Below are 25057 nucleotides of genomic sequence, written 5' to 3'. Positions count from 1 at the left end.
TTTTGCTGAAAAATATACTTAAAATAAACATTTATTGAAATAGAACATTTACTTGTCAGAAATGGAACAAATTTACTGGGTGCATAGTGTGCACCGTGTTCCCAGGAGCACAATAGAATTTTCAACATTTCCTGCTTAGTTTTTATTAAAAATACCAACTTTATGCACTACTACAGAAGTGGGGAGCCGGAGAGGTAAGAAATTTTGGGTTGCACAACATAAAAACCGAAAAGATGTAAATCAATATCATAAATTCACGCTACCAACTCGGAACTACTGTGGTGATTGATTATGAGTAATTCAAATTGTACGAAAAAAGAAGACAATTACATGTATTAGTTTACAACATACAGCGCTTTTATAGAAATTCCCATTTGACTTCTACACAAAAAAGAACCTTTCCTTGCAATTAGACAAGGCTCACAAGCAATGGAGCATCTTGGTCAAAAAAATTATAGAATTTCCCATTTGACTTTTACACAAAAAGGATTCTCCCTTGCTCATGGGGTTCCAACATGATAATAGGAGGATTCTCTTTCACATTCTGACTTCAATGCGTTCATTAATCAAGTGCTCCTTCACAGATTGAATAGGTACCTGCAGACAAATACCGTGTCTCAACATGCCCATGGACCAAGAATTAAACAAATTAAAGCAGATTAAGTTGTAACGTAAACAGCAAGAGACGTGAACTTCACCAAGATGGGACCTTTATTAACTAGCTTTTACTTTGATTATATAAATACTATAAGGGGCCGTTTGGTTCACAGGGGGGAAAGGGTAAGGGTTTAAGAAACAGAAACAAGGAGAATGGAAAGGCAAACCCTTAGATTTACTATGTTGTTTGTTTAGGATAAAACCCTTAGATCACCACCTCTCCACCTCCACACCTCCACCACCACCACCACACTTTTACTTCAAAATAAAATCAATTTGCTGCTACCCCCGCCCCTTTTTCGGCGCCGCCTCCCCACCACCGTCCACTCTTTTTCAGCGGCGCCTCCCTCACCGCCTTCTTCTTCTCTTGGCGTTGCTTCCCCTTCCCCTTCCCCTTCTCCTTACTTCGGCGTTGTTGCCCCACCCCTTCTCTTTTTCGCTGTTGATTTTGGTTTAGGGTAGTGAGTGGGTTTTCGAGGATATGGGTTTTCGGGTTTGGTAGCAGTAGTAGTGGGTTTTTGGGAATGGGGGTGGGTTTTTGGGTGCGGTGGTGGTGTTTTCGGGAATGGGGGTGGGTTTTTGGGTGCGGTGGTGGTGTTTTCGGGAACGGGGGTGGGATTTCGGGTGCGGTGGTGGTGTTTCGAGAACGGGGTGGGTTTTCGGGTTTGAGGGTGGTGTTCGGGTGGTCGGCGTGGGGCTGGTGTCAGACGGTCGGCGGGAGCGCGGTTTTGGTGGTGAGGGTGGCGACGAGAGGTGGTGTCGGTGGCTGGGGGTAGTGGGTCGGTGGTTGGGGTGGTGGTTTAGTGGTTGGGGTGGTTGTTCTAGTGGTTGGGGTGGTGGTCAATCATTGGTCAAAGTGACCATGGAGTAGAGGAGGGAAAGGGTAAGTGAAACCTTGGGGGGTGTGGGTAATGGAAGTAGAGGAGTTTGGGGGAAAGGGAAGGGTAAAGGGAATGATTAAAATGTGCTAACAAACAACAAGTAAGGGAATCAACCTAGTTGATTCCCTTACCCTTTCCTAAAAACCCCAAACCAAACGTCCCCTAAGTAGCTTCTACATCATCCAAAGTGGTGGATCACAGGAGGAAGCAGTGAGCTACGGTTATTGAGGTCCAATCTTTGTGGTGGTTGAAGGGAAGTTGGAGGGATTATGCAAGGGTAGATCTTGGTATCTTTTCACTCGCTTAGAGCTCCCGAAATATATTAAAAGGTGATTGCTTGGAAAGCATCTACATACTACCTCAGTAGGGAGCCATGCAATAGGAGAAAGAAAGAGAGAATATATTACCAGGTAATGTAATGTTGCAATCAATATGGAATCGAGTTGCCCTAAAAAAAATGTAATTCTGGGTGCAGTGAAAGCTAGTCTTTTTTCCTTTTTGTTTTAAATGAGGGGGAGAGTTTCTCCATAGTTATTTCTACCATTCTCCTTTTGTCCTCCATCGGAATCCCTACTGATTTCCATATTGTTTCTGCCTTCATGGTCATATTTAACTAGTCAACAAAAAAGAAACCTCAAAATACCCTAAAGGATTCTACGGGCCTTTCATTGAACAGATTAATTATAATAATGCAAGCTTTGACGCATTTGCAACTGTTGCTACGAATCACACTATGCAACAAATATAACACTCTTGACTTTACTACTGCCGCCCATGCTCTCCCAGCAAATCCAATACTTTATAATAATGTCCTAATTTTCATCGAACTTCTATAAATATTTTGTTAGAAACATCAACCAAATATTAATAACAATGTGTTTCAAATAGAATTACCGAACATTTTGGTTTTAAAGGTAAGTAAGTGGACAAATAAAGATCTTGTTGGAAACTTTGATTCCTAAAAAGTGGCTCCTGAATGAAAATGTATCAAAATTTATTATATTCCTTCAGCATAATAATTTGTTCCTAGGTGGGCATATTTAATAGGAGGGAGAGATTATTTTGCTAGAGATTTACATAATGTAACTTGTAAGAGTGAACTTCTGGATATGAGGTGATGTTCAATGATAGATGAGGTGCTTTTAATGGTCTAAATATTATACTCCCTCCCGATTTTTTTATTTTTGACACTATTCACATACATGACTTTGACTATCTCTTGTGATTTGTAGAAAAATATTGTCATGTGTGATCGTGTTAGATTCATCCCAATATTTATCCATATATTAACTTTTGTAATTTTTATTTATTGATAATTAGAGATATTAAGGTTCAATTTGTGCATTAGCAAATGTGCCCCAAATAAATGGGTAAACTAATAAAAACTACATGGAGTACTATACAAGAATGTGTGTGCACTGCGCACACGGATGGCAATGGTAGGGCATCTTTCGTACTGTGTACGGCTAGGGGTGGGTATACAATGGTGATGACTTGACCTCCCAGGGAAGTCTTTCAAAAATTAATTTTACAGCCACAACAATTGGAAACCACATACCCTCTTTAATCACAACTTTTGAGTCGTTTTTTACCAGTGCCACCAGAGCCACCACGATTCCACCAGTCAAAAACACCATGTGTATTAGAAGAAGAAGATGGGAAAAGAAGAGATGGGAAGAAAAGAAACTGTGGACACGAAAGAAGCCTGACGCTTCATCTTGTCCATTAAGCCCGAGGCACTAACCATTCTGTCTTCCCACTGTTCTCTTCTCACTTTCACCTTCTCTTTTCACTTGGAGTTATGAATTTTTAAACTTTGACCACATATTACTACATAATCCTGGGATCATAAACTCTACATTTCTAAAATTTCTAAACATGAGAGCAAATTTCTCGAACCAATATAAAACTCTTGAACACAGAGCTGAAACTTCATCTAAACACCTTAGCAACAAATAGATCCTGAATGTGTAGCAAATTAACTTTTGAGCAAGGAAAAGAGTTTCACTAGTACTGTAGTAAACATTAGCAACAAACAGAATCTGAACACATATAAGCCTCTTAAATCATAGAAAAAACATCATCAAAACACACATCAATAATGCATTCATGTAAAAGTTAGAACATTTAAAGAAGTAAATTTTTAAATTTGGAAGGTACCTACATGTTCAAAAGTTTTACCAATATGCTCAAAATTTCACCCATATGTTCAAATGGATTAACCTATGTCCAAATATTATGGTCCAAATCAGAGAAAGCATAGACCAACACAAAAAGCCAACAAACCTACTAAACATTTTGGAAATTAATACATCACACTACTGGACATTGAGAAATTGAGTTTTACCAATCATGAATCCCGACTTTATAATTTATTGCACTATCACATTTAAATACATCCTGGGTTTCTGAATGTGACATTTTAACTTTCACTCTCCCCAAAAACTCAACTTTAATAAGGAAAAGTGATTACATTTACTAAAAATTAGAACCCATTAATGTTTTGACAATATACATTGAGACACATCCAACATCTTACATGATACGATTTGTACGATGTGTTTCTAGTTCCTGTGTTTCAAGATCCTTGCTACACTTCCCTAAAATTGATGTCTCAATACTTGTTACATACTATAACTGGACTTCTTTTTACCCCCTTACACTTTTGGAAGTACCCGAAAAAAGTTGGAAATCCACCACTTTCTCCTTTAAAATACCAATATATTTTCCGTAACAAATTTTTCTTTTATTCAAAAAGTAATGCTCCTCTGCTTTCTCCCTCTACCTTTCTTAAAAACTCTACACTTTCTCTATATAACAAGTATTATGAAACAAAGTATCCCCTCTGTATTTTATACAAGTAGTTTATATATATGATGGACGAATGGAATCACTAAACCTATCATCAAACCTGTCATGATATCACTAAACCTATCATTATATAACTCTTACACTTTCTTTTATAAGTATTTTGAAACTCTACACTTTCCAAACCTGCCATGATATCACTAAATCTATCAGGGTTGTTTGGTTTGAGATATTTAAAAAAGGGTAAGGGAATCAAGTAAGCTGATTCCCTTGATGTTTGTTTGTATTATTCTATCATTCCATTTACCCCATCCTTACCCCCAAAGTCCACTACATCCATTCCCCACCCTCCCCTAACGTTTCACTTATCACCAACCATTGACCACCTCCTTTACCACCCACCACTACTTGACCCCACACCAACACCACCCACCCCTCCACTCTAACCAACCAACTGCCACACCTCAACCACTATCACCACCAACCACCTGCTGGAAAACCTCCCCCAACCCCGAAAAATCACTCCCATCCATCCCAAAACCTTCCACCACCATCGAAAAACCACCCCCACCCACCAACCCATTAACACCCTCGAAAAACCCATAACCCACCACCCTTGAGAAACTTCCTCACCCCAGCACGAAACCAACCATCGACACATACAAAACCTACTCATCCACTTACAAATACCACCAATAGATCTACAAGAGAGGAGAGAGAAAATTCCTTGGGCAAAAGCAACACCTGCAAAAGAAGAGAAGGGGACGACTGAAGGGGTAGGGAGCGACGGCCGAAATGAAGGGGCTGCAGCCAGAAGGGGGAAGGGGTGAGACGGCCTGGAACTCCACTGGCCAGAAGGGGGCAGCGTTTGTAGAGGGGGAGGGGTATTTGAAAGGAAAGGATGGTGCTGGTGGTTGTACACTCCAAAAGTTATGGTGAAATGTTAGGGTTTTTTAGATATATTAAAACAAACAACATAGTAAATCTAAGGGTTTATGTTTCCATTCTCCTTATTTCCCTTTCTTAAACCCTTTCTCTTTCCCCTTTGTAAACCAAACGCCCCCTCATTATATAAAGGGGTGTTTGGTTCAAAAAAATAAGGTATGAGGTATGAATTTAGAATGACTAAAACCTATACCTAGTGTTTGTTTGCAAAATATTGAATTTCTAAACCCATACCTCAAACCCATAAGGTATGGGGTTTAGAAACCCAAGGGGGAGGTGGGTATGACTCATACCAAACCTTCAAGTATAAAAATAAAAAGGAAAAAATTCATTCCAATATAAATCCAAACACATGCAATCAAATATCAAGTTCCAACCCATACCACCTCGGTTTTGTTTATTATTCCAAATCTATACCACTTTGTGAACCAAACGCCCCCTAAGTAGTTTATATCTATGATTGATGAATGATATCAAGTAATGTTTCATTAATTGCATAATCAAAAACTGAAATGTTTTTGCCAGCTTCAAGAACAGACATAACGAGATAAAAAATTCTAACATGGCAAGTTACCGTTACGTTACAAAGGACATGGCATGAAGGACATGACTCTTATAGGAGCATTTTGTAATAGGGTCCAACAAAACGACAAGTGCAAAATCTGTTTCAATTAGTTTTTGTTCCATGATATAATGTGATAAATAGGCATACAAAATATTTTTTTACCACTTAGAAAAGGAACTTCATCATAAGTGTGAGGATTGTGCCGACCAGGCATTTGGGTTTGGGGTCATGCAATTTTTGATTTCCTCTCATTGTTGCTGATAGTTGTGCTCTTAAATTTATATCTTACTATTTGAAGTTGTATGTTCTTCACAACAAAGGGCCTGTTCGGCAACAGCTTTTGCACTAGCTTTTAGCGTTTTGACTAAGTCAAAACACTAATCGAGTGTTTGGCATGATAGAGTTTGGAGTAGTGGTTAGAGTTTGAAGTAGTGTTTAGATAGCTTTTGGCAAACGTCATAATTTATAGCGTTGGAAGAGGGAAAGTAGCGTTCTCTTTTTTTTTCTTTTTCTTTTTTTTCTTTTTTTGAAAAATTACAAAAAAATTCCTTCTCTCATCTTCATTCTTGCTCTGCCTCCATCGAAATCTAACACAGTTCAATGAATGTTGAGGCATATTTTGCAATAATTATTTTTAATCGAACATCATCACCAATATGAACTGAAGGTGTTTAAGCGATCAAACTTCTCGAATTCGTCAACGGCAGGTCGGCAGCGGAGGTTCTGGCTGTGGTGGTGGTTGAGGCAGTCGTTTCAGCCATTAATGGAGGAGAGGACATGGTGGTTGCAGGTTGTTAATGGTGACTCCAAAGAAACTTAGAGAGAGGGGAAGAGAAATAGGCGAAGAATAAGGAGAAAGGCATGCCTGGCATTCTTAGCTTACCATTAGACTTAAGTATCTTGGGCCCTTCTACTTTATGGCATGTTATATGATGAGTTTCATTATAAAAACATGTGAGAGACGATCCCATAAATTATTATACTTCCTTCGTTCCAAAATATAGTTCCCAATTCATTTTGCACAGTCTTCAAGACGTACCTTTGACCTACGATATCTTCTATTTCTTATTAGTAAAAAAATATAAAAAGTTGATATTACGAATTTATACATCGAGACGAATTTAACAAGACCCCTCATGAATATGTTTTTTTTAATACATTAGTAAGAATATTTGGTCAAAATTTTTAAAATTTGACTCCCAAAATAGAAATGGGAACTATATTTTGGGACCGAGGGAGTACTTGTTTAGTTGTATTGAGAAGCTAAATTTGATACCTATATTGTGGTGATCGTATGTGTAATTAGTAGTTGTATAATTTTGTTCTTATCTAGATCTTGGGCTGGATAAAGTATAACTTTCTTGACATTGAATAAGCTACAGTTTAATCATTTTGATCTTAATATAAACATTGAATAGAATTTATCTAGTATAAAAAGAAAGTAACGCATTGTGCATGTTCATAATACCGTGCAATAATTATTTATGTTATTGAAATTAATATTATAATGACAATCTCTACATCTACTTTTACCAAACACATATATTCTAAACAGCTACTTTCATAGTTAAAAGCTGACAGCTACTAGCACACAGCTAACAGCTACCCGAACAGCTAACAACTACTCTTACAGCTACTTTTGCCGAACAGGCCCAAAGAGATAGCAAGATACTCTTTCAAACACTTATGTGGGCTCAAGGGTTTTAGGAGATAAGTTGTTATTGGGTGGGTCAAAGTGTGTTAGCAAGAAGCCATAAATAGTGGGTCCTTTCAAGTTTCAACAATAGGAAGTATTCAAACTCATATGGGACATACAGAAAAGGAAAGTCTTCAAACTAATATGGGACATTTGGAACAGGAAAGTCTTCAAACTAATGTGAGACAGAACTCACGACTACATGAGAATAGTACAAATATCATCAATCTGCAACTGATTTAGAAAAGCTTGAGCAAATACATAGAGAATTTAGGGTAAACTATACCTCCTTGCGGTGGAATATTCCAGCAGCAAGAGCAGCAGAAGCATTTGTCTTCTTGAAAACCTCTGAGAAGTGGTCAGCCGCACCAGCCCCACTGCTTGCAATTACAGGGATGTCAACAGCATCACAGATAAGTGTTACAAGATCTATGTCAAATCCCTTTCCTTGACCTGATATGAAAAACAATTAAACAGGAGGTGATGAGAATTATGAAAAACAATACAAGATCTATGTCAAATCCCATGCCATGCATTTTCAAATCCTAGTCAGAATAAAAATCTCTATCACTCATAAAGAAAACACTCAAAAAATGTTGCATAGTCGCAAATTTGGACTTCAAAATTTTATTGTAATTGATGAAGTCAGGAAAAATAGGAACAAAAAGGAAAGACGTCTTCATGTGGAATACTGAATCAAAAACAATAGCTAATGCAAAATTTTTAAGATCAAGCCAATCTAGACAATATGAAAGCAAAATGATATTCCAGACAACGAGAAAATGTAAGTGGCAGTCTTTGGATACAATATAAGATTGAAAGATGATTTTTCAATTTAGGAGATATTTTGTGATTGAAGATGCTACTTAAGAATTGTTTTCAGAATGATCCCTAATCAAAGGAAGTCCCTTAATAATAAAAGAGAGCACAGTCAATAGCTACCAATAATCAATAATGTAGACATGGCAAAATACTAAATTAATCCCAAACAAGGAAAGAAAAACATATCGGTAATATTAGTTAGAATTACTAACAAATATTTTCTTCCAAAGTTTTTGAGTTATAAATACTGTCCAGTTTATATTACAATTTTATAAGCTAGAAATGTCTCTGTTAATTGCATCATATTTACTGCCAAGCATAATGTTCACGAAGACTTTAAACTTTTCTGACATTTAGGAAGGCCTACCATCACAATCTATGCAGTTAAGTAATATTTCACCAGCCCCTAATTCTTGCACAGCTTTTGCAAGCTCATAAGCTCCAATTGGACGACCTTCTCTCCCGCCGTTGACCTTTAGAAAAAAAGCATGTCATCATTGTATCTTGAAGGAAAAAGAAAGACATAAAAAGAACAACATAATCTAGACAGTAGGTCATAGCTTAGGCCTTACACAACCTAGATTATAACCAACATGAGACCATGGAAAGGACCAATTACCCAGATTGGTATATAAAAACGAGGTCTTTACCAATTCGGTATAACAAAAAAAACTTCTGACCACTGCGAGGTATTTGAAAAGATGATGGGAAGCATATAAAATCTCTTGGCTGGATTTCATTACATGGGAAGCTTGATGAGTCCTGTTTTATAATTTCACCTACTTTTCTTAAATTCTTGAATTTATCTAAGTCCTAGAGGCTCTTCACCCAAGTTTGTTGGTTTTGCCATTTTCTTTTTTGTTATATTCTCACTTCACCCCAACCAAGAAGAAGAGAGAGTCAAGACGGAGCATATTTTGTAAATCTCTTTAAAATTGGTGCATCAAAACTTGAAAGAGACTAAAACCAAGGAGTGATTTTTGTTGGAATACAATAATTTGAGCAAAAAATAAGCATACTATATGCTTTTCAATTCAGCATTATGGGACTAAATAGGGTTTTATGTGGATGTGTATAAGAACATGAATTACCTCGTTTGAGCCAAAATTCTCCAAACGCAAAACGCTTAAACGCCTATGAGTTGCATTTTGATTTCTCAGAATTCATAATCTATTTTCAATTCCTCTTGTTATTGTTTAAAATTATGACGAGTTCTATGATATGTTTTTCATTAAAGAGACTTTGGGGAAATATGCTTAGCTTACTGTGAAAGAAGGACGCTAATTTGAAGTCTTTTTAGATTTCTTAACCTAGCATGAGCGCATGATTTGTCAAGTAGTCTGGTATTCCTTGATGTTCATAGTGTATGATTGCTCGAAATTCATAATCTATTTACAGTTCCTCCTGTTATTGTTTATAATTACCAAGAGTTCTATGAGAAGTTTTTCATTTTTGGTTAAAGAGGCTTTGGGGTAATATGTATAGGTTATTGTGGAAGGAGGACGCTAATTCAAAGTTGTTTTAGATTAATTAACCTAGAATGAGCACATGACTAGTCAGATTAATCTGGAATTCCTATATGATTCAAGCGTTGGAAAAGGGCCTCTAGCATGAGAGTTAATATTGATGGGTTTGCTTCTTTACCCTCTGAACTTATAGTAAATTCTGCGTAGTTGGATTTTTTTTATGGATGGATCATGATGACAGCTTTCGTGAAGGTAGTTAGACTTTGAGTTCAATTTTTTTTCTTTAGCTTACTCTTGCATTAATTAGTACTACCTCTGGCTTTTCAGATGCAACATTTGATTATTTTAATCCACTCACCAAAAAGGAAAACGTTGCAACTAAAAGAAAACACAAGTACCTAAGTCTAAAAGTGTGAAGTTTAGCTTGAAAAATTTGAGATTGATACCGTTTTAAGTTTTAACAATCTACTGGTTTTGCAACCATTTCACTATGTTATAGGTTCAAGCATGAGTTGAACTGTCTGGCAGCTTGATAGTGATGATCTTAAGGATTTGATTCTCTAGTTGAAATTATGTTTCAGAAGAATCTCAAGAATCCTATATGATCTTAACCCAAAAAAGGGATGAAAAATGTTACATCTTATACTTATAATAAAATCTTTCACCCATTAACTTGACATAACAACTTGAGGGATTGTGAGCATTACACAAGCAAGCCAACAACTAGTCATGTGATACATGAATAGCTAAGAATACCATATCATTAACCCCAATGCCTTTATCAAGGGTCAAGCCTAGGTTAAGGTAGGAGGCTTCAGTCTTCAAAATCCTAGGATATCTCAGTAAAATGTCTCCTTAGTCCCTTATGCATCTGAAATCAATAGAAACTTTTGACTACCATAGTATGATAATGCATATCTATTATCCATGAAAGTCCCTTGTTAGAAAAATGTGAGACATATGAAGGACAAAATCTGACTCCTATATTTCGAATAAGATTATAATAAGATGTCATCTAATAATATTCATAAGGAGGTCAGAAATTTTACTGTGCACTGATACCAAGCATATGCTTCTCCATTTGGACCTGAAAAATGAGTACAGTATATGAAAATGAGAGGACAAAACATAAACTTTAAAAACATTAAAATATACCTCACATATAGCACTTCTGACAATTCTAAACAGCAATAAACGAGAATTATATCAACAAACTTTCACATCCCAAAAAGTCAGTTTGTTCGTTATCGTTTTTTGTTTTCAGTTTTTTATAAAACCAAAAACAAAAATATCAGAACCAGAAAAAAGTAATCCAGTTTTCTGTTGTCTGTTTTAAAAATTGACATGTTTAGTATAAGTATAACTAATTTTGAGGTTATACTCCTTATATCATATGAATTTTACATTTGTAAAATCAAAAACTAAAAGTTTTCAGAGATGCCGAACAGTCCCTCAACAATTTGGTTAGAGGATGAAACGGAGTTTTCTATCCCCATGACGATTTGATTACTAGCATCTGCATTAGACTGATACGGAATTTGGATCAATATATTATGATACAGAATTTGGGTCAATACATTTTTGACATATAAATCCTAAGATATCTCAGACCGATATGGAATTTGGATCTGGAAGTAGATGGGAGTATGGGACACTAGTACTTATGTGAGCATTCAAGTATTTGGTAGAAGAATTGATATATTGACCTGGATATCTCACCCGAGATGGTGGCTCTATTGGAGAGCTCATATGCTCGATCAGAATGTACATATAAACAAGGGTGAAGGGATAATCTTATAGGTCCATCTTTTTTATGCAGGTCTGGGTGTTTGTCTTTCAAGAAATATCATGTTTTGGATATGAATATGACACATGCATAAGTTGAGGTGGATGCATGGTAACAAGCAAAAGAGATAGAATCTGTTATGAAGAAATCCACAACATAATAGAGTGATTCCACAATTATGATAACATGAAAGAGAACGGGGTGCAATGATTTGGACATGTGCAACACAAACATTGGAAGGCCTTGGTTCCCAGAATAGAGAGTTGGAAACTTAAAGTATAAGGAAACCAAAAGAAGTCGAGAAAGACCAAAGATGATCTGGATAGCGCGGTAACAAAGGATACATAATATGGGGTTTCCAGGATCATATTACATAAAGAATATGGCTAAATGGACAAATATACATGAGGAGGACTTGTGGAAATGACTTTTTGGTTCATGCAGCCAACCCTAACTATTAGATTTACCGGTGTTTCTTAGAAAAGAATTGCCGAAACATTCCACATGAATTTGGGATATTAGAATAGAACATATCTAGAAGGGAGAATCAACCGTTATTCATCATAAAAACCATGAACATAAGGTATATAAGCCTATACTAGAAACAAAAGGCAATCATGATCTTAATTAGGCTTAAAAGAGCTTTAAAAAAGCCCATATAATCAGTTTTAAACATTTAATTTTAGCAACAGAAAGAACTCCAAGCCACTGAACTCCAGAAACAATACTAAAATTTTAATTGTAAGAACTCTAAAATTGAAATTATCAATAAGAATAATTAGGTATTCTTACAGCTTATCAATGAAACGATATGCAAAACATGTAGTAGACTTAATATTAAACAAGTAATAGACATGCAGAAGATAGTCTACCTGGATGCGTAACCTTAACAGCATTAAATGGTACATCAGTAGGAGTATTTATGTACACTCGACGAGGATCAATGCTTACAACAACAGCCTGCAAAATAATATTTAAGTATCTTAGATTATGTAGTGTTAGTACAAATATACCAGAAGCAATTAATAGGGATATCATGCAAGTGCACAAAAGCTTCTATATATAAAGATACCAACTCACTATAGCCTTGTTTAAAAGAAGTACGACGCATAAGGCCTATCCATCGTCATTTAAAGAAGCATTTTTATCTATGTATCGATAAATAGAACCTGAGACATAAACATACAAGGGTTCCAACTTCAACTGCTTCACAATAAAACTCCAAAGACAACCCCAAAAGTAAGACATATATCCACTACTGGAAACTAGTGAAACAACAGTATGGTGGGGTGATAAGCCCTTAACACTTAATGATATATGGTGTATCTCAACTCCAATTTTAGATCTAAGTTTAGAAACCACCGAGTCTGCTTTCTCTCTTCACTATCCGACCAATATTCTTTGTCCACACCCCAGTCGTGTCGTGTCGACTCCGGTCCGAGTATCACAGGATTCACCACCATGATAGTCTAATCCTATGTTACTCATATTTTGGTACTAGTGTCCGACATTAATATGTAGGAATGGCAATGCAGTCCGAAACCGAAGCAAAAAATCCGACCGCCTCCGAATAAAATAATTTGAATCCGACTCCGAGTTGGAAGAGGATCGTAATGGAATCCCATAAAAATCCAATTCATCCGGTCCAACTCCGACATAATCCTACCCGACATCCGGATCCCACTATGACTTTGAGGCAATTAATCTTATTTTTTGTATAATGTATTATGTACGTATATTGTGACTCCAACTTTAAGGCAATTGTATTATATAAGATTTTTCTATTAAAAACAAATGATTATTAAAAAAAAGTAATAATGATTAGATTATATATATTATATAAGATATCGATATGATTGTTAAAAACATAGTAATGACTATATTATTTGTATTATATAAAATTTTTCTATTTTAAAAAATGGGGCAAAAAAATCGAATTGGGTCGGAGGCGGATGCTAATATTAGAAGTCAGATCGGATTCGGATTTTTGTAGTCGGAATTGAATTTAAAATTCAATTTCTTGTAGGGTCGGATTCGGATTATGCATAACTTGGTCCAAGTCCGACCCATTGTCATCCCTACGAATATGTGTCCAAGTGTTCGACTCAACTATTTTGTGAAACTTAGCCATGATTTTGGACCAAAATGAAGTGATCAAGTGTCCTACCATGTCCCCGACACAGGTACTTGAGGTGAAATGAAAAGTCCGAGTAACATTTGCCTGATGTGATATAGGATCATTGTAACAAAGAAGGACGATTTAAATGATAAACACATAAGTAACAAATTACATGATACCTGATTGCCATAAACTTTAGAAATCTGTTCTAAGCTGCTCCTTCCACTTTTTACCTAGAAAAAAAAAGTCATAAGGTACTCCCAACCTATAATGAAGGAGAAAAACAATTCTAAAGTTAGATATGACATACTCCGGTTCGCAAATACTCTTCAGCAGCATAAACAGCATCGCTACCAATAGAGATTTTATCAGCACCTGACCTGAAATATTCTGAAGCGACTTCCAAACTAGTGTAGTGCCTGCGTGGAAAGGAACAGAAACAAATCTGTTTATATGCTCCCAAAAAAAAAATTCTAAAAGGACATGCATGCGTTAGTCTTTTTTGGTTTCCTTATGGGATCAAGTGGTGTATTCAGCCTCTTTTTGGGGTCCCACTCTTGTGTTACTCCCAGGTATCATGTCCCTGTAATGTGATGCGAGATTGGAGTTCTTTTTTCTTAATCCCTGATTTATGTTGGACTCCTGATCTGTAAAGCTCAATAATGTTTGGAGGGAAGCATTCTTTTGTAGTGGCGTAAAGGGAAAAGGTCGGGGAAGTCGAGAAGCGCAATAAAAGTCTACAGCAAGAATCCTAGGAGTCTGAAAACTTTTGTTTATCCAAAATGCCAAACCTCCTGTGCAAGATTCTGGATATTGTCGCCATATTTGCTCAGAAAACAATTGGAAAAAATTGAAACAAATTAAGATGATAGTTTGCGATCTGTGATACTGGAACATGCCATACATAAGTATAAAGTTTTCACTGGAGTTCATTTGCCATCAAGAAAAGAAAAACGAGAAGAGAAAAAGGAAATAGAAAGTGTAGAAAGTCAAAGCAATAGAAGAGTAAGAGGAAGAAACGGGAAGAGGAAATATATAGTGTGCAGATTAGAGCTGGCTATGCTTACTTTTGAGTTTTGACGCTTGACTTACCAGTTATATGAATTTGGGGTTGTGGATAGGAGTTGTCTTGTGTTCTAATCTTATAAAGATCTTTATGTTTTTCAACTAGGTTACAATGTTTAAAAAAATAACCTTCTGTTCATATAAAGAAACACACATTTTTTATTTTTTGGGATATGATACTATATATCTAGAAAAAAAATTTACAGCAGTATATATACATTTAATAAAATTTTTAAAAAATTATTATACATTTTCAAATTTCACATTTCCTACTTTTTACAAATGTTGTTTTCGCGCACGTGTTTTCTTCTCCATTTACATGGTACCTAGCTTTTGCTCCCCTTCTTTTCAATCCCTTTACTAGTTCGTTAATGAATTACTTTCCTCGTCCAAAAACTTGGGCATTTCTTAAAAATATTGAATGACCTCCATTTAACTTGCTACAATAACAGAAGCAAAACATTAATAAAACGGATGGAGCCATACCTTCCATTTGCATCAGTAAAATCTCTAATGCCACCTCCCACGGTTAATGGAACAAAAACATTCTCTGAAGCATATCTCAGTACCTAAATACCCCAGAAAACCGTGTAAACAAAAGAATAAGAGCCATAGAAATGGAATATGAGTCACTAGATACATAATCTATCAATGGAGGGAGCATAGAGATAGCTACAGCCTAAGTTGCACAGAGACAGGTACGGGGAAAGAATACGGCAAGATTTCAACATAATCGGACATGGGTACGCGTATCTGTACAAGATATGTATCCTATAGGGTACGGGTATGGGTACAAGCATGTGACCTAGAAGACGTACCCATGCTAAAGAGGCTACAGCCAATTCATCTTATCCCAAGAACCAAAAAGTAACACAAAAGGCATAAACAAAAGAAAGGAAAGAAAAGAATGACAGTAAAAGAAGTTCAAAGGAAAACCTGCAACATTGGCAAGTCGCCCAACGGAAAATCCCTAAACCCTGTGATATTCAGAAAACTGATCTGCAAAATGAGAATTAACTTCAGCTTCAACCTCCTAAGATAAAACATTGCTATCATATACATTCAACAGTATAAGGCATACCTCATCAGCACCATCCTCATAGTATTGTCTGGCAAGTTCAACTGGCTTGCCAAGATTTCTTACCTAAAATAAAAGGAAAAAAGATTCTATCAAAGAACAGCAATTGCTAAAAACTACAGTAAAAAGACAACACTGAGTCTACCATTTAAAGTGGGAGCATCATGGGAGGAAATGGACCAATAGAGTATTCTTAACACTTATTTTAGGTTTAAGCATAAAAGACAACACTGAGGTACCATTTAAAGTGGGATTAATATGAGAGAAAATTGACCAATGGCGTATCCTTAACACAATTTTAGGTTGAAACATAAGAGATAACACTGAGTCTACCATTTAAAGTGGGAGTAACATGGGGGAGGATGGACCAATGGGTTGGCAAGATTTCTAAACACGAGAGAAACAATACAGAAGGGGATTTAGAAAGTCATAGAAAGATATGTTGTGAGCACTGGGAGCATCATTAACGAGGACATCTGCATAGCTTAAAATTCGAAACTAACATGACATGGTCAAATGGGTTTGCAGTGAGCTAGCCAAAGATGATGACATGACAAGATATGCAGGAAGCAGCTAAAACGTAATGCAGACCAAATCATGTTCTTTGATATGTATATGTAGGTAGTATGAGGTGAATGAGTTAGCTTCTCCTATTATAGTTAACTCACACATACTTTATAAAATGCATCAATAATAGCAACTACAGCCAACCACGAACGGACAAATTACTTTACATCGCAGATTAGATTTGGTTATTATCCTCCTTTTCCCCTGCTTACTCTCCATTCCACAACAATTAAAGCTTATTTCTAATCACCTCTTCTAATAAATTTTTTAGCTTAGGATACTTTCCAATTTAACTATCTACTTTTGAGGAGTGAAACAATTTTAACTTTTATTAAATATATTTCTTCTAGAGCACAGCCATGAAGGATTAGACCACAGTCACTGCAAAACCATATTGTATTGCATTATGAACCACGACAATAAAGTCAGATACAGTACCTCATTCTCATCTGTCTGCTCTCTAACATCATATTGATCTCCTTTAGTCACAACAAGATCTCCTTCGTCATTAGCCCTCACATCAAGACAAGCAATCACCTAGACCATCACCCCAAAAGAGAAAGGTTAACCAATTCAGCATGTCATATGGAAGCAAAAATTATCCAAAAGATATACTATGCAGAGTAAGTTAACTATCCAAAAGAGCATAGTTTTTTCAAAATTCATCCAGAATTTTGTTAAATATTCATAAACTTATATACAACCTGCCAATTAATGTAGAAACAACCTTATTGAGGATCTAGTATGGTTTGCAAGCAGGAAAATCCGGGCAATCAAAGAAAGACAAGCATTTCATTTAGGGCTTTGACATGTGATATTAATGAAAGAAACAGAATATAAAAAAAATTCAAGCCCATACCCTTTTCGCCAGTTTTGATGCTTTTCCTACAGCTGGCCTCTGTCTAAGCACCAAGCTTCAAGTTCTTAGATTCACGGTGAGCAAAGAGATAAAAGACAAAAAGTGTACTTCAGAAGCTTTACAAGCTACCTCTGATATGGAAGACTCTGGGCATAGGAAACGACTTAATATAGAAAGTCCAACATCTGGAAGATTCAAATGGAGGCACATAAGCATAAGAAGTTGCATAAGTAAGCAATTTAACCTAATTCTAAGCACTGTAACAGAGAAACTATCTTGCCTCCACTCTTCTCTGGGTGAAATTGAACTGCATGCACATTCCCTTTTCTGACAGAAGCGATAAATTTGTCTCCATAGTTGCAAGTTGCAGTCACCCACTCTTCATTGCTATCTGACTGAGAAAGGGTTACAGATAAAATAGCTGAAGGGAAGAGTAAAGACCTGTACTAATGATTCATTAAGTAACAGAGATAAGAGCATACAGGCATAGCACGATAAGAATGAACAAAATAGACATGACGGCCAGCGACATCATCCAAGATTTTTGCATCCTTCTCAATTTGCAAGGAGTTCCAGCCAATATGTGGTACTGTTAAACCATCACTGGAATCAAAGCGTCCAACAACACCAGGTATCAAACCCAAACCCTTCACTGAGTAAAAACAAAAAATTAACTATTGATGCACAAGTGGAAAAACATTTTGAAAATAAAATGATGATACTACATCCATCAAAATCAGACTCCGATGCTAGATCTCATAACATAGAAAGTGAATATTATGTTGAGAAAGTAATATGCCAACAATCTTATGGACCACATTTGAAGACATCAGATACACACCTAATTACGAGCAGGGGTAATCAGCAAACAAATCAAAACTAAAAGCTGTTTATATCACCTAGCTTGAATCATGAAGCAATAGTTTACCAAAATATGACCAGGGATCTGTAATCAGATAGAGGAACATAATGTTCATACACATAGTATCATATTTCTATGTGTAATAATATAAGCAGCCACAAGGTACAAAATAAGCGCTGGAAATTGAGATACGAAATAGATACCTGAACCCTTTTCTTCACTAGAATCAAAAAGCAGCTGCAGTCCCAAACAGATACCTAAGAAAGGGCGATCATTCTTGATGTAATCACATAAAGCCTCAGCCATCCTATAGACGATAAAAAAATTAGACAAGAAAAAAATGCTGGCCAACCATCTGAAATTCAGATGTAACGTAGCACATTAAAGAAACCAGCCTTGACATGTACCAGGTTGTATATGTAGTATCTGGACTTTCTATAAGATCACAGGGTATGTACACAGCTAGACATTCCTGTTTACAAAGCTAAGACAAAGGAATTAAGGTCCCTATGTTGGACGAAACAACCAAACCCCTAATGATTTATACAAACTAAGGAGAACAGAAAATAAACAGAAACAATAGCTAAAGATGAAATCGAAAATATCAAAGGGCATCATTCATGGTTCAGCATAGAATGAGTCTGGAAAACAATTGAAACAGCAGAGCCCAAAAAGATGGGAATTGCTATCTGATAACCAGAATTTAGCTTCCGGTCATTGCAACAAGTGTTTGTTCAGCTACCATAAATACTCATTCTCAAACATGTGTATCGCCATAGTAAACTGAGCAAATTCATTTTATTGAAACACTTAAGTTGCAATAGTAATGGTATGAGAATAGACATCCTGAACAGAGTGAGAATCATAATACGCATAACTCAAGAACAACACACGGCACTCCATACAGATATAGGAAAAGAAAGGAACACAAAAACTTGAGATAAAAGACTTGGGTAAAGCCTAGAACTAAGGAAGTCCTTTTAAATCCTCAATAGCGGAATTAGACCATCCACATCAGTCATTCAAACCTTAAGCATCCAATTCAATAAACCTGTTGAGCTGATAGATTCATGAACTACCCAAGGGAAAAGATCCGTAAATAATGAAACAGTCAACATAATAGCAACAAGAAAAAGCAGAAAGAATTCTAAAAAGCCTTTAAGAAACAACAGACTTCGCAAGACAACTCACCCCTTTTCATTAAGAATGTTCATCGCAGCAGCGAATGCTCCGACACCAGGAAAAATAAGGCGATTTGCTTTCAAAATATCATCAGGTGTTTGGACCTGAATATTTTTCGAAGTATAAGAAAAAGCCAGAAGAGTGACTAAGTTATCATAGAGGTATATAAGCTATTTTACATCAATGCCTATCCTCATAAAATGTACAAAAATAAATTATGAGACGGAAAGAATAACCACATACACCAAACAATATTTAACACACTAGTAATAGCCTCATGAGTTGCAAAAAAATCTAAAACAAACTAACCAAAAACAGATGATTGGCAATATTGCCCACTATCAAATTAAAACACGTAAACTAGAGATATGGCTGACCCAGGGAAAAAAAAGGCGTTCGCGGTAACGGTCACGTTTTCGCGGGAACGGCCCGTAACGGCCAAATAGAACGTTTCACGGCCGTAGCGGCGTGAATTTTTTGGAAAAATTCACTTAAGTGGCAATTTCATCTTGTTTTATGTTTTTTCACTTTATGTTGTGTCTAATAGTATTATAAACACTGTTTGGGATATTTACAAATATATTTTAAACTTATTTTTTTATTTAATTTGATGTTTGTAGTTTTGTTATTCACTACAAGGCTTATTAATCGATAAGTAAACTGGATAATGCTTTCTTTTTTAAAACAAAACCTTTGTTTTTACAGATGGAGGAGAAAAATAATTTAAAAGATCTGGGAAAATGGACAAGCGTTGAATTCTTGAATAGATGGAGGAGAAAAATAAGGTTCTAGAAAATTACCTGTCTCACCGGCAGATATGGTGCCAGAGCCGACGGACCATCTCTTGCCGGCATATTCTGCCTTGACAGACGACGTAGTGGCTGTCAATTGCATCCCTTGTGTCACGCATATTAGGGTTTCTATGAAGGTGGGATCTAATTTAGGGTTTAAAAGAAGTATTTCAAAGAAATTAATTGAGGGGTTTTGATCGAAATTGAGATTTAATGATCAGGTAAGATTTAAACTTTCAGTTTAAGTTAGATCTAATGATCATGAGCCTCTTTTCTCTTTAACTTTTTCTTCCTTTATCTTTTTTTCAAATATAACGAGCTTTCTTATATAAAACCCGTTACAGAACGGCGTCGCGGCGAGTTTCGTGTGAATTTTAACTCCCGGCGTTATAACGGTGTTTCTCGGAACGGTGGGTCTGAAATCCGTTACAGAACGGCCGTTCTGTAACGGAACGGACGAGTTTTTGATCCATGTATGGCTCTGCACCCCTGACATGAAAATTCTATTGTGCTCACAGGAGCACGTTCCACTCGGTGCACCCAGTAAATTTGTTCTATTTTCGATGAGTAAATATTCTATTTCAACATATGTTCGTTTTAATCATATTTTTCAGCGAAAAAATATGTTCTATTTTCCATGGAAATTGTTCTATTTTCAATAAGCAAATGTTCTATTTCAACAAATGTTCGTTTTAAACATATTTTTCAGCAAAAGATATGTTCTATTTTCCGTGAAAATTGTACAATTTTCAATAAGAAAATGTTCTATTTCAACAAATATTCGTTTTAAACATATTTTTCAGCAAAAATATATGTTCTATTTACCGTAAAAATTGTTCTATTTTCAATAAGCAAATGTTCTATTTCAATAAAGGTTCATTTTAAGCTTACTTTTTGCAGAAAATTATGTTTTATTTTCCGTGAAAATATGTTCTATGTTTGATGAGCAAATGTTCTATTTAAATAATTGAATTCTGGTCCACTTCAACACTAAAATGTTCGTTTTCGTATGTTCGTTTTCATAAGTTAATTCTTGTAAGGTTCTTGTTCAACACTAAAATATTCATTTTAGTTTTCGTAAATGTTCTATTTTGCATTGTAGGAGCACAGTTCTCATTGTAATCCCGGGAGCACAATCCACGGAATAGTGCACCCCCCCCCCCTAAAGGCCTATTATTTGCCAGTGTTCTTAATTGTGGTATTATACTTCCTTTGTTTTTTAATACTGACTGTCCGCACTTAATGAATACCGATACACAACTTTGACCATTAATATCTATAATTATATATTGTAAAAAATAACAAATATATATCTTGAATATATACATTGAGATTTGGTACTTAAATATGGTCAAAGTTGATATCATAATAGCATAAAAGTCAATATGATGGGTCTAATCTAACCTGAAGTCTCTCTTGCATCCGCTTCACTATTTCATTCAAAAAAAACTTGAATTTTCGGAAACTCTCCATACCATACTCTTAGAACCTATCAAGGCATTGCAGGAGACCAGTAATGACACCTATACTACTTTCACCAGATCAACAAAGTCATCTAGTGACTGGAATTCCTTTATCTACAATAGCTATTATTCATATATAATTAGCATCGCTATTGCATGTGCATTGTGCAGCAAAGTATTCATATAAGATTTACATAGAGCTTCTAGTTGTAGGCTGTCCAGCAAGTAGCGTCGTAGTCCAAACAGATACTTCAGCCACTTTCTAGCTAGCTTTAACCCCTCATTACTTAATAATTCCCTCTATACCTTCATCAGTGACATCTTTCTTGACTGGCTGCTCCCTATCTCTCAGCAACTTCAATCGATGACATTTGCTGCCATGTAGTAGCTCACAGGAGCAGCATATAAGATCTGTGCCAAAGAACAGGAGGGTAGAGCTCTATAACAGGCATATCCTGTAGCTCCTGATTCAGAATAGACTCCAAATGATATTTTACCATCCACTTAAAAGTCCTCAACCTACATAACCTTTTATGAGTTGGCATGCTCTATTATATTGAGAAGAGAGTCCTTAAGTTACAAACACAAAATCAAGGAGCATGTCTAGCACTTCTACATTTTGTTTCACATTCTGTAATTGCAAACAATAGGAAGATACACACTACTATAAATAAAAAATACACGGGCAACCACTTAATTAAACAGGTTGAGTTAGTGTCAAGGGGTTCCGACACGATTGGTTAAACAGGTTGGGTCAGAGGCTTTTTTACACGATTACTACATCACACAAACACAAAATAGACACGACACGACCAATTTGACAGCTCTACATGGGTCTCTCTTTTTCTCTCTTTATCTCCCTCCTCTGCTTAAAAGTCAAAACTTGTGCCTCCCCTCCAATGTTGCAATTATTTGGAATGGAGGAAGTATACTTTACTAAGAGCCATATAGAAAATTTCTACATGGAGCTAGGAAAATGTACTATAAACCAGCATAAACAATAAGCACATTAGTAAAAGTGTGTCACTCATAGAGAAACGGAAACGGAGGAAGTCTTTCAAAACCGAGGAAGTACATAATTCCACGCTACAGCCACTCAATACTATGATCATCAAAAGAAAGCAAGGTTCAAAAAACTCAAAAAAAAAAAAAAAAAACTCACATCTTCAATGTCGAAACCTAGACGACGAATCGCATTCTTCAAACTCCGAACATTTCCAGCACCGTAATCAAGCACAGTCACAACTGTTTTCTCCGGCAACAACGTCACAGACAATAGAAATCAATATACTGTCAAAATGCACCAAATTAAGGAACAATAAGTAGAAAAGAGGAGAGAGAAAACGAACCATTATCTCGGCTACCAGCAGCGGCGCGAACAGAGAAATTTGCAGGTGACTTGACTCTGACATTGTTGTTCTTGATTGCGAGGAATCGGCGATTGAGAAGGAGTCCGCCATAGCCGGAAAATGAGGAGGTTGAAGCTGAAGATGATGAAGGAAATCCGACTATAGTGGAAGAAGTTAAAGTAGGCGCCGCCTCCATTTTCTCTCTCTCTCTTTAGTGTCACAGTGGAAGTTGAAGAATAAAATTTGGAGACAGAAAATGAGAGAGAACAGAGAGTGGTGTTTGAAGGTTTTAGTAGGGATCCTATTCTTTTAGTGGCGTTTTGGTTTTGTCTTACTTTTGAGTTCCTGAATAGTAAGTTGTAACGATGTTAGTAGTTCATACTTTATTATGTCCAAAGAATTTTAATTAAAAACATTAGCGCGTCTTGCGTGTGACCGGTCATACGCGAACTTATAGGTAAGGTCGCGCACGCGACATCTTGTCAAGCTATCATCTCATTTTCAAATGGTCATATCTCATTCGTTTCTCATTAGAATCGAGCTTTTCACCAGGCGTTGGAAAGCTATGGAGCCAAATTTTCATCTCCAACTTGAATCATCTCCATAATATTAAATGTGTTGTGAGATATGACCTTTTGAAGTTGACCCTTATGTACAAACCCTTATGAACATGTGGAGTTACTCTTATGAACAGTTGGAGTTACTCTTATGAACATATGGTGTTACTTGTATGAGTATATAGTTACTTTTAACAATAAAAGGGTGTCACTCCTACAAAAAAATATAGTTATTCTTATAAGCAAAATGGGATTACATATGTGAACAAATAGGGTTACTTATATGATTGAATGAGTTTACTAAGTAAATGGGGTTACTCCTCACGAACGAATGAGGTTACTCGTATTAATAAGCGGGGTTACTTGTATGAACAATTGTGGTTACTCATATGAATAAAATGGGGTTACTTATGTGAACAAAATGGGGTTACTTATTTGATTAAATGGGGTTACTAGTATGAATAAATGGGTTACTCCTTATGAACGAATGAGGTTACTTGTATTAATAAGTGGGGGTTACTTGTATGAACAATTGGCGTTACTAATGCGAATAAAATAGGGTTATTTATGTGAACAAAATGAGGTTACTTATATGATTAAATGAGATTATGTAATCCCCCGAAATTTATGAATTTTATAAATATATTTTAGTATATGAATTTATATTCAAAGATAATTTAGTTTACAATAATTTATTTATTTAAAAGGTTGACTATTTTAAAAGTCAAAGGATTTATTTTGAGGATTTAAGGAAGTTAAAATATTTTGTTAAGACATGCTTTGAAAAATATATGAAATACTATTTGGATTTAAAAAAAGAGTTTAAATGGGCTTGAGTAATCCAAATACTAATTGGACTAGGAAAAAGACTTCTAGTGATGTTAGGAGTTTTAAATCATCAGTCCTATTCATCATTCAATCCTACTTAAAACCCCGGTCCATTGCCTTTTTTTAAACCCAAAAGGAAAACATACCTATAAATACCTTTAAACCAAATATTTTACCTACACTAATTTTCTCTCTCCTCCCTCTCTCACTCAAAGAACCGGCCACCCTATATTTTTCCTCTCCTTCACGTTTTTCCTTCTCTTGTTTTCTTTCTTTTCTTCGAAGAACCACTTTCTTCTTCAACAAGAAATTCCCCAACTCCACACCATCACCACCACCACCACCGACCACGTGTTGCGCCACTGCTGCTGCCCTTGGTCAGTGCTCCTTCCTCTTGTTCTTTCTTCTTTTGTTGGTTTAATTACTTTTCTTCTTCCTCAAGTTTTGATTCAAGATTATGTTTTCATGTTTTATTTTAGCACTAATTATGTTTAGAATCTTTAATTTACTATTTTAATGATGTATCCATGATTATATAAATTATGTATCGGAAAAATAAAAATTCAGATTTGATTATTATGTTTAAATTGGGGTTTTAATTATTAAAGCATGGATTTTTAGGGTGTTAAAGATTGAAAAATTATAGTAGCATGTTATAATAAACTATGAAATTGATTAAACTTATGAATTGAAGCATGTTTAAATATATTT

General features: G+C 35.8%; 1 protein-coding gene across 2 annotated transcripts; it reads right to left on the bottom strand.

Annotated features, from left to right (window-relative positions):
• Positions 1 to 221: 221 nt before the first annotated feature.
• On the bottom strand, positions 222 to 23301 carry LOC104897872 (imidazole glycerol phosphate synthase hisHF, chloroplastic). Of its 2 annotated transcripts, none has more exons than XM_010684834.4 (19): positions 22962 to 23301; positions 22775 to 22857; positions 19368 to 19462; positions 18380 to 18483; positions 17797 to 17966; positions 17595 to 17709; positions 17441 to 17499; positions 17315 to 17353; positions 16894 to 16992; positions 15892 to 15954; positions 15747 to 15809; positions 15297 to 15379; positions 14056 to 14164; positions 13925 to 13978; positions 12499 to 12586; positions 10890 to 10927; positions 8742 to 8847; positions 7839 to 8005; positions 222 to 597 (listed from the first exon to the last, which is right to left on the bottom strand). In XM_010684834.4, the coding sequence occupies exons 1-19, from the start codon at positions 23155 to 23157 to the stop codon at positions 538 to 540; spliced, it is 1791 nt and encodes a 596-aa protein (XP_010683136.1). In that variant the 5' UTR covers positions 23158 to 23301; the 3' UTR covers positions 222 to 537. The 2 variants fall into 2 exon arrangements, with proteins under 2 accessions (XP_010683136.1, XP_010683144.1); XM_010684842.4 differs by having other exon boundaries at positions 17444 to 17499; positions 22962 to 23300.
• Positions 23302 to 25057: the final 1756 nt, after the last annotated feature.

Source organism: Beta vulgaris, chromosome 1 (assembly GCF_026745355.1).
Source record: "Beta vulgaris subsp. vulgaris cultivar EL10 chromosome 1, EL10.2, whole genome shotgun sequence".
NCBI classification, from domain to species: domain Eukaryota; kingdom Viridiplantae; phylum Streptophyta; class Magnoliopsida; order Caryophyllales; family Amaranthaceae; genus Beta; species Beta vulgaris.
Note: the sequence above shows the minus strand (reverse complement) of the source record. Positions and strands in the feature narration are given on the sequence as shown.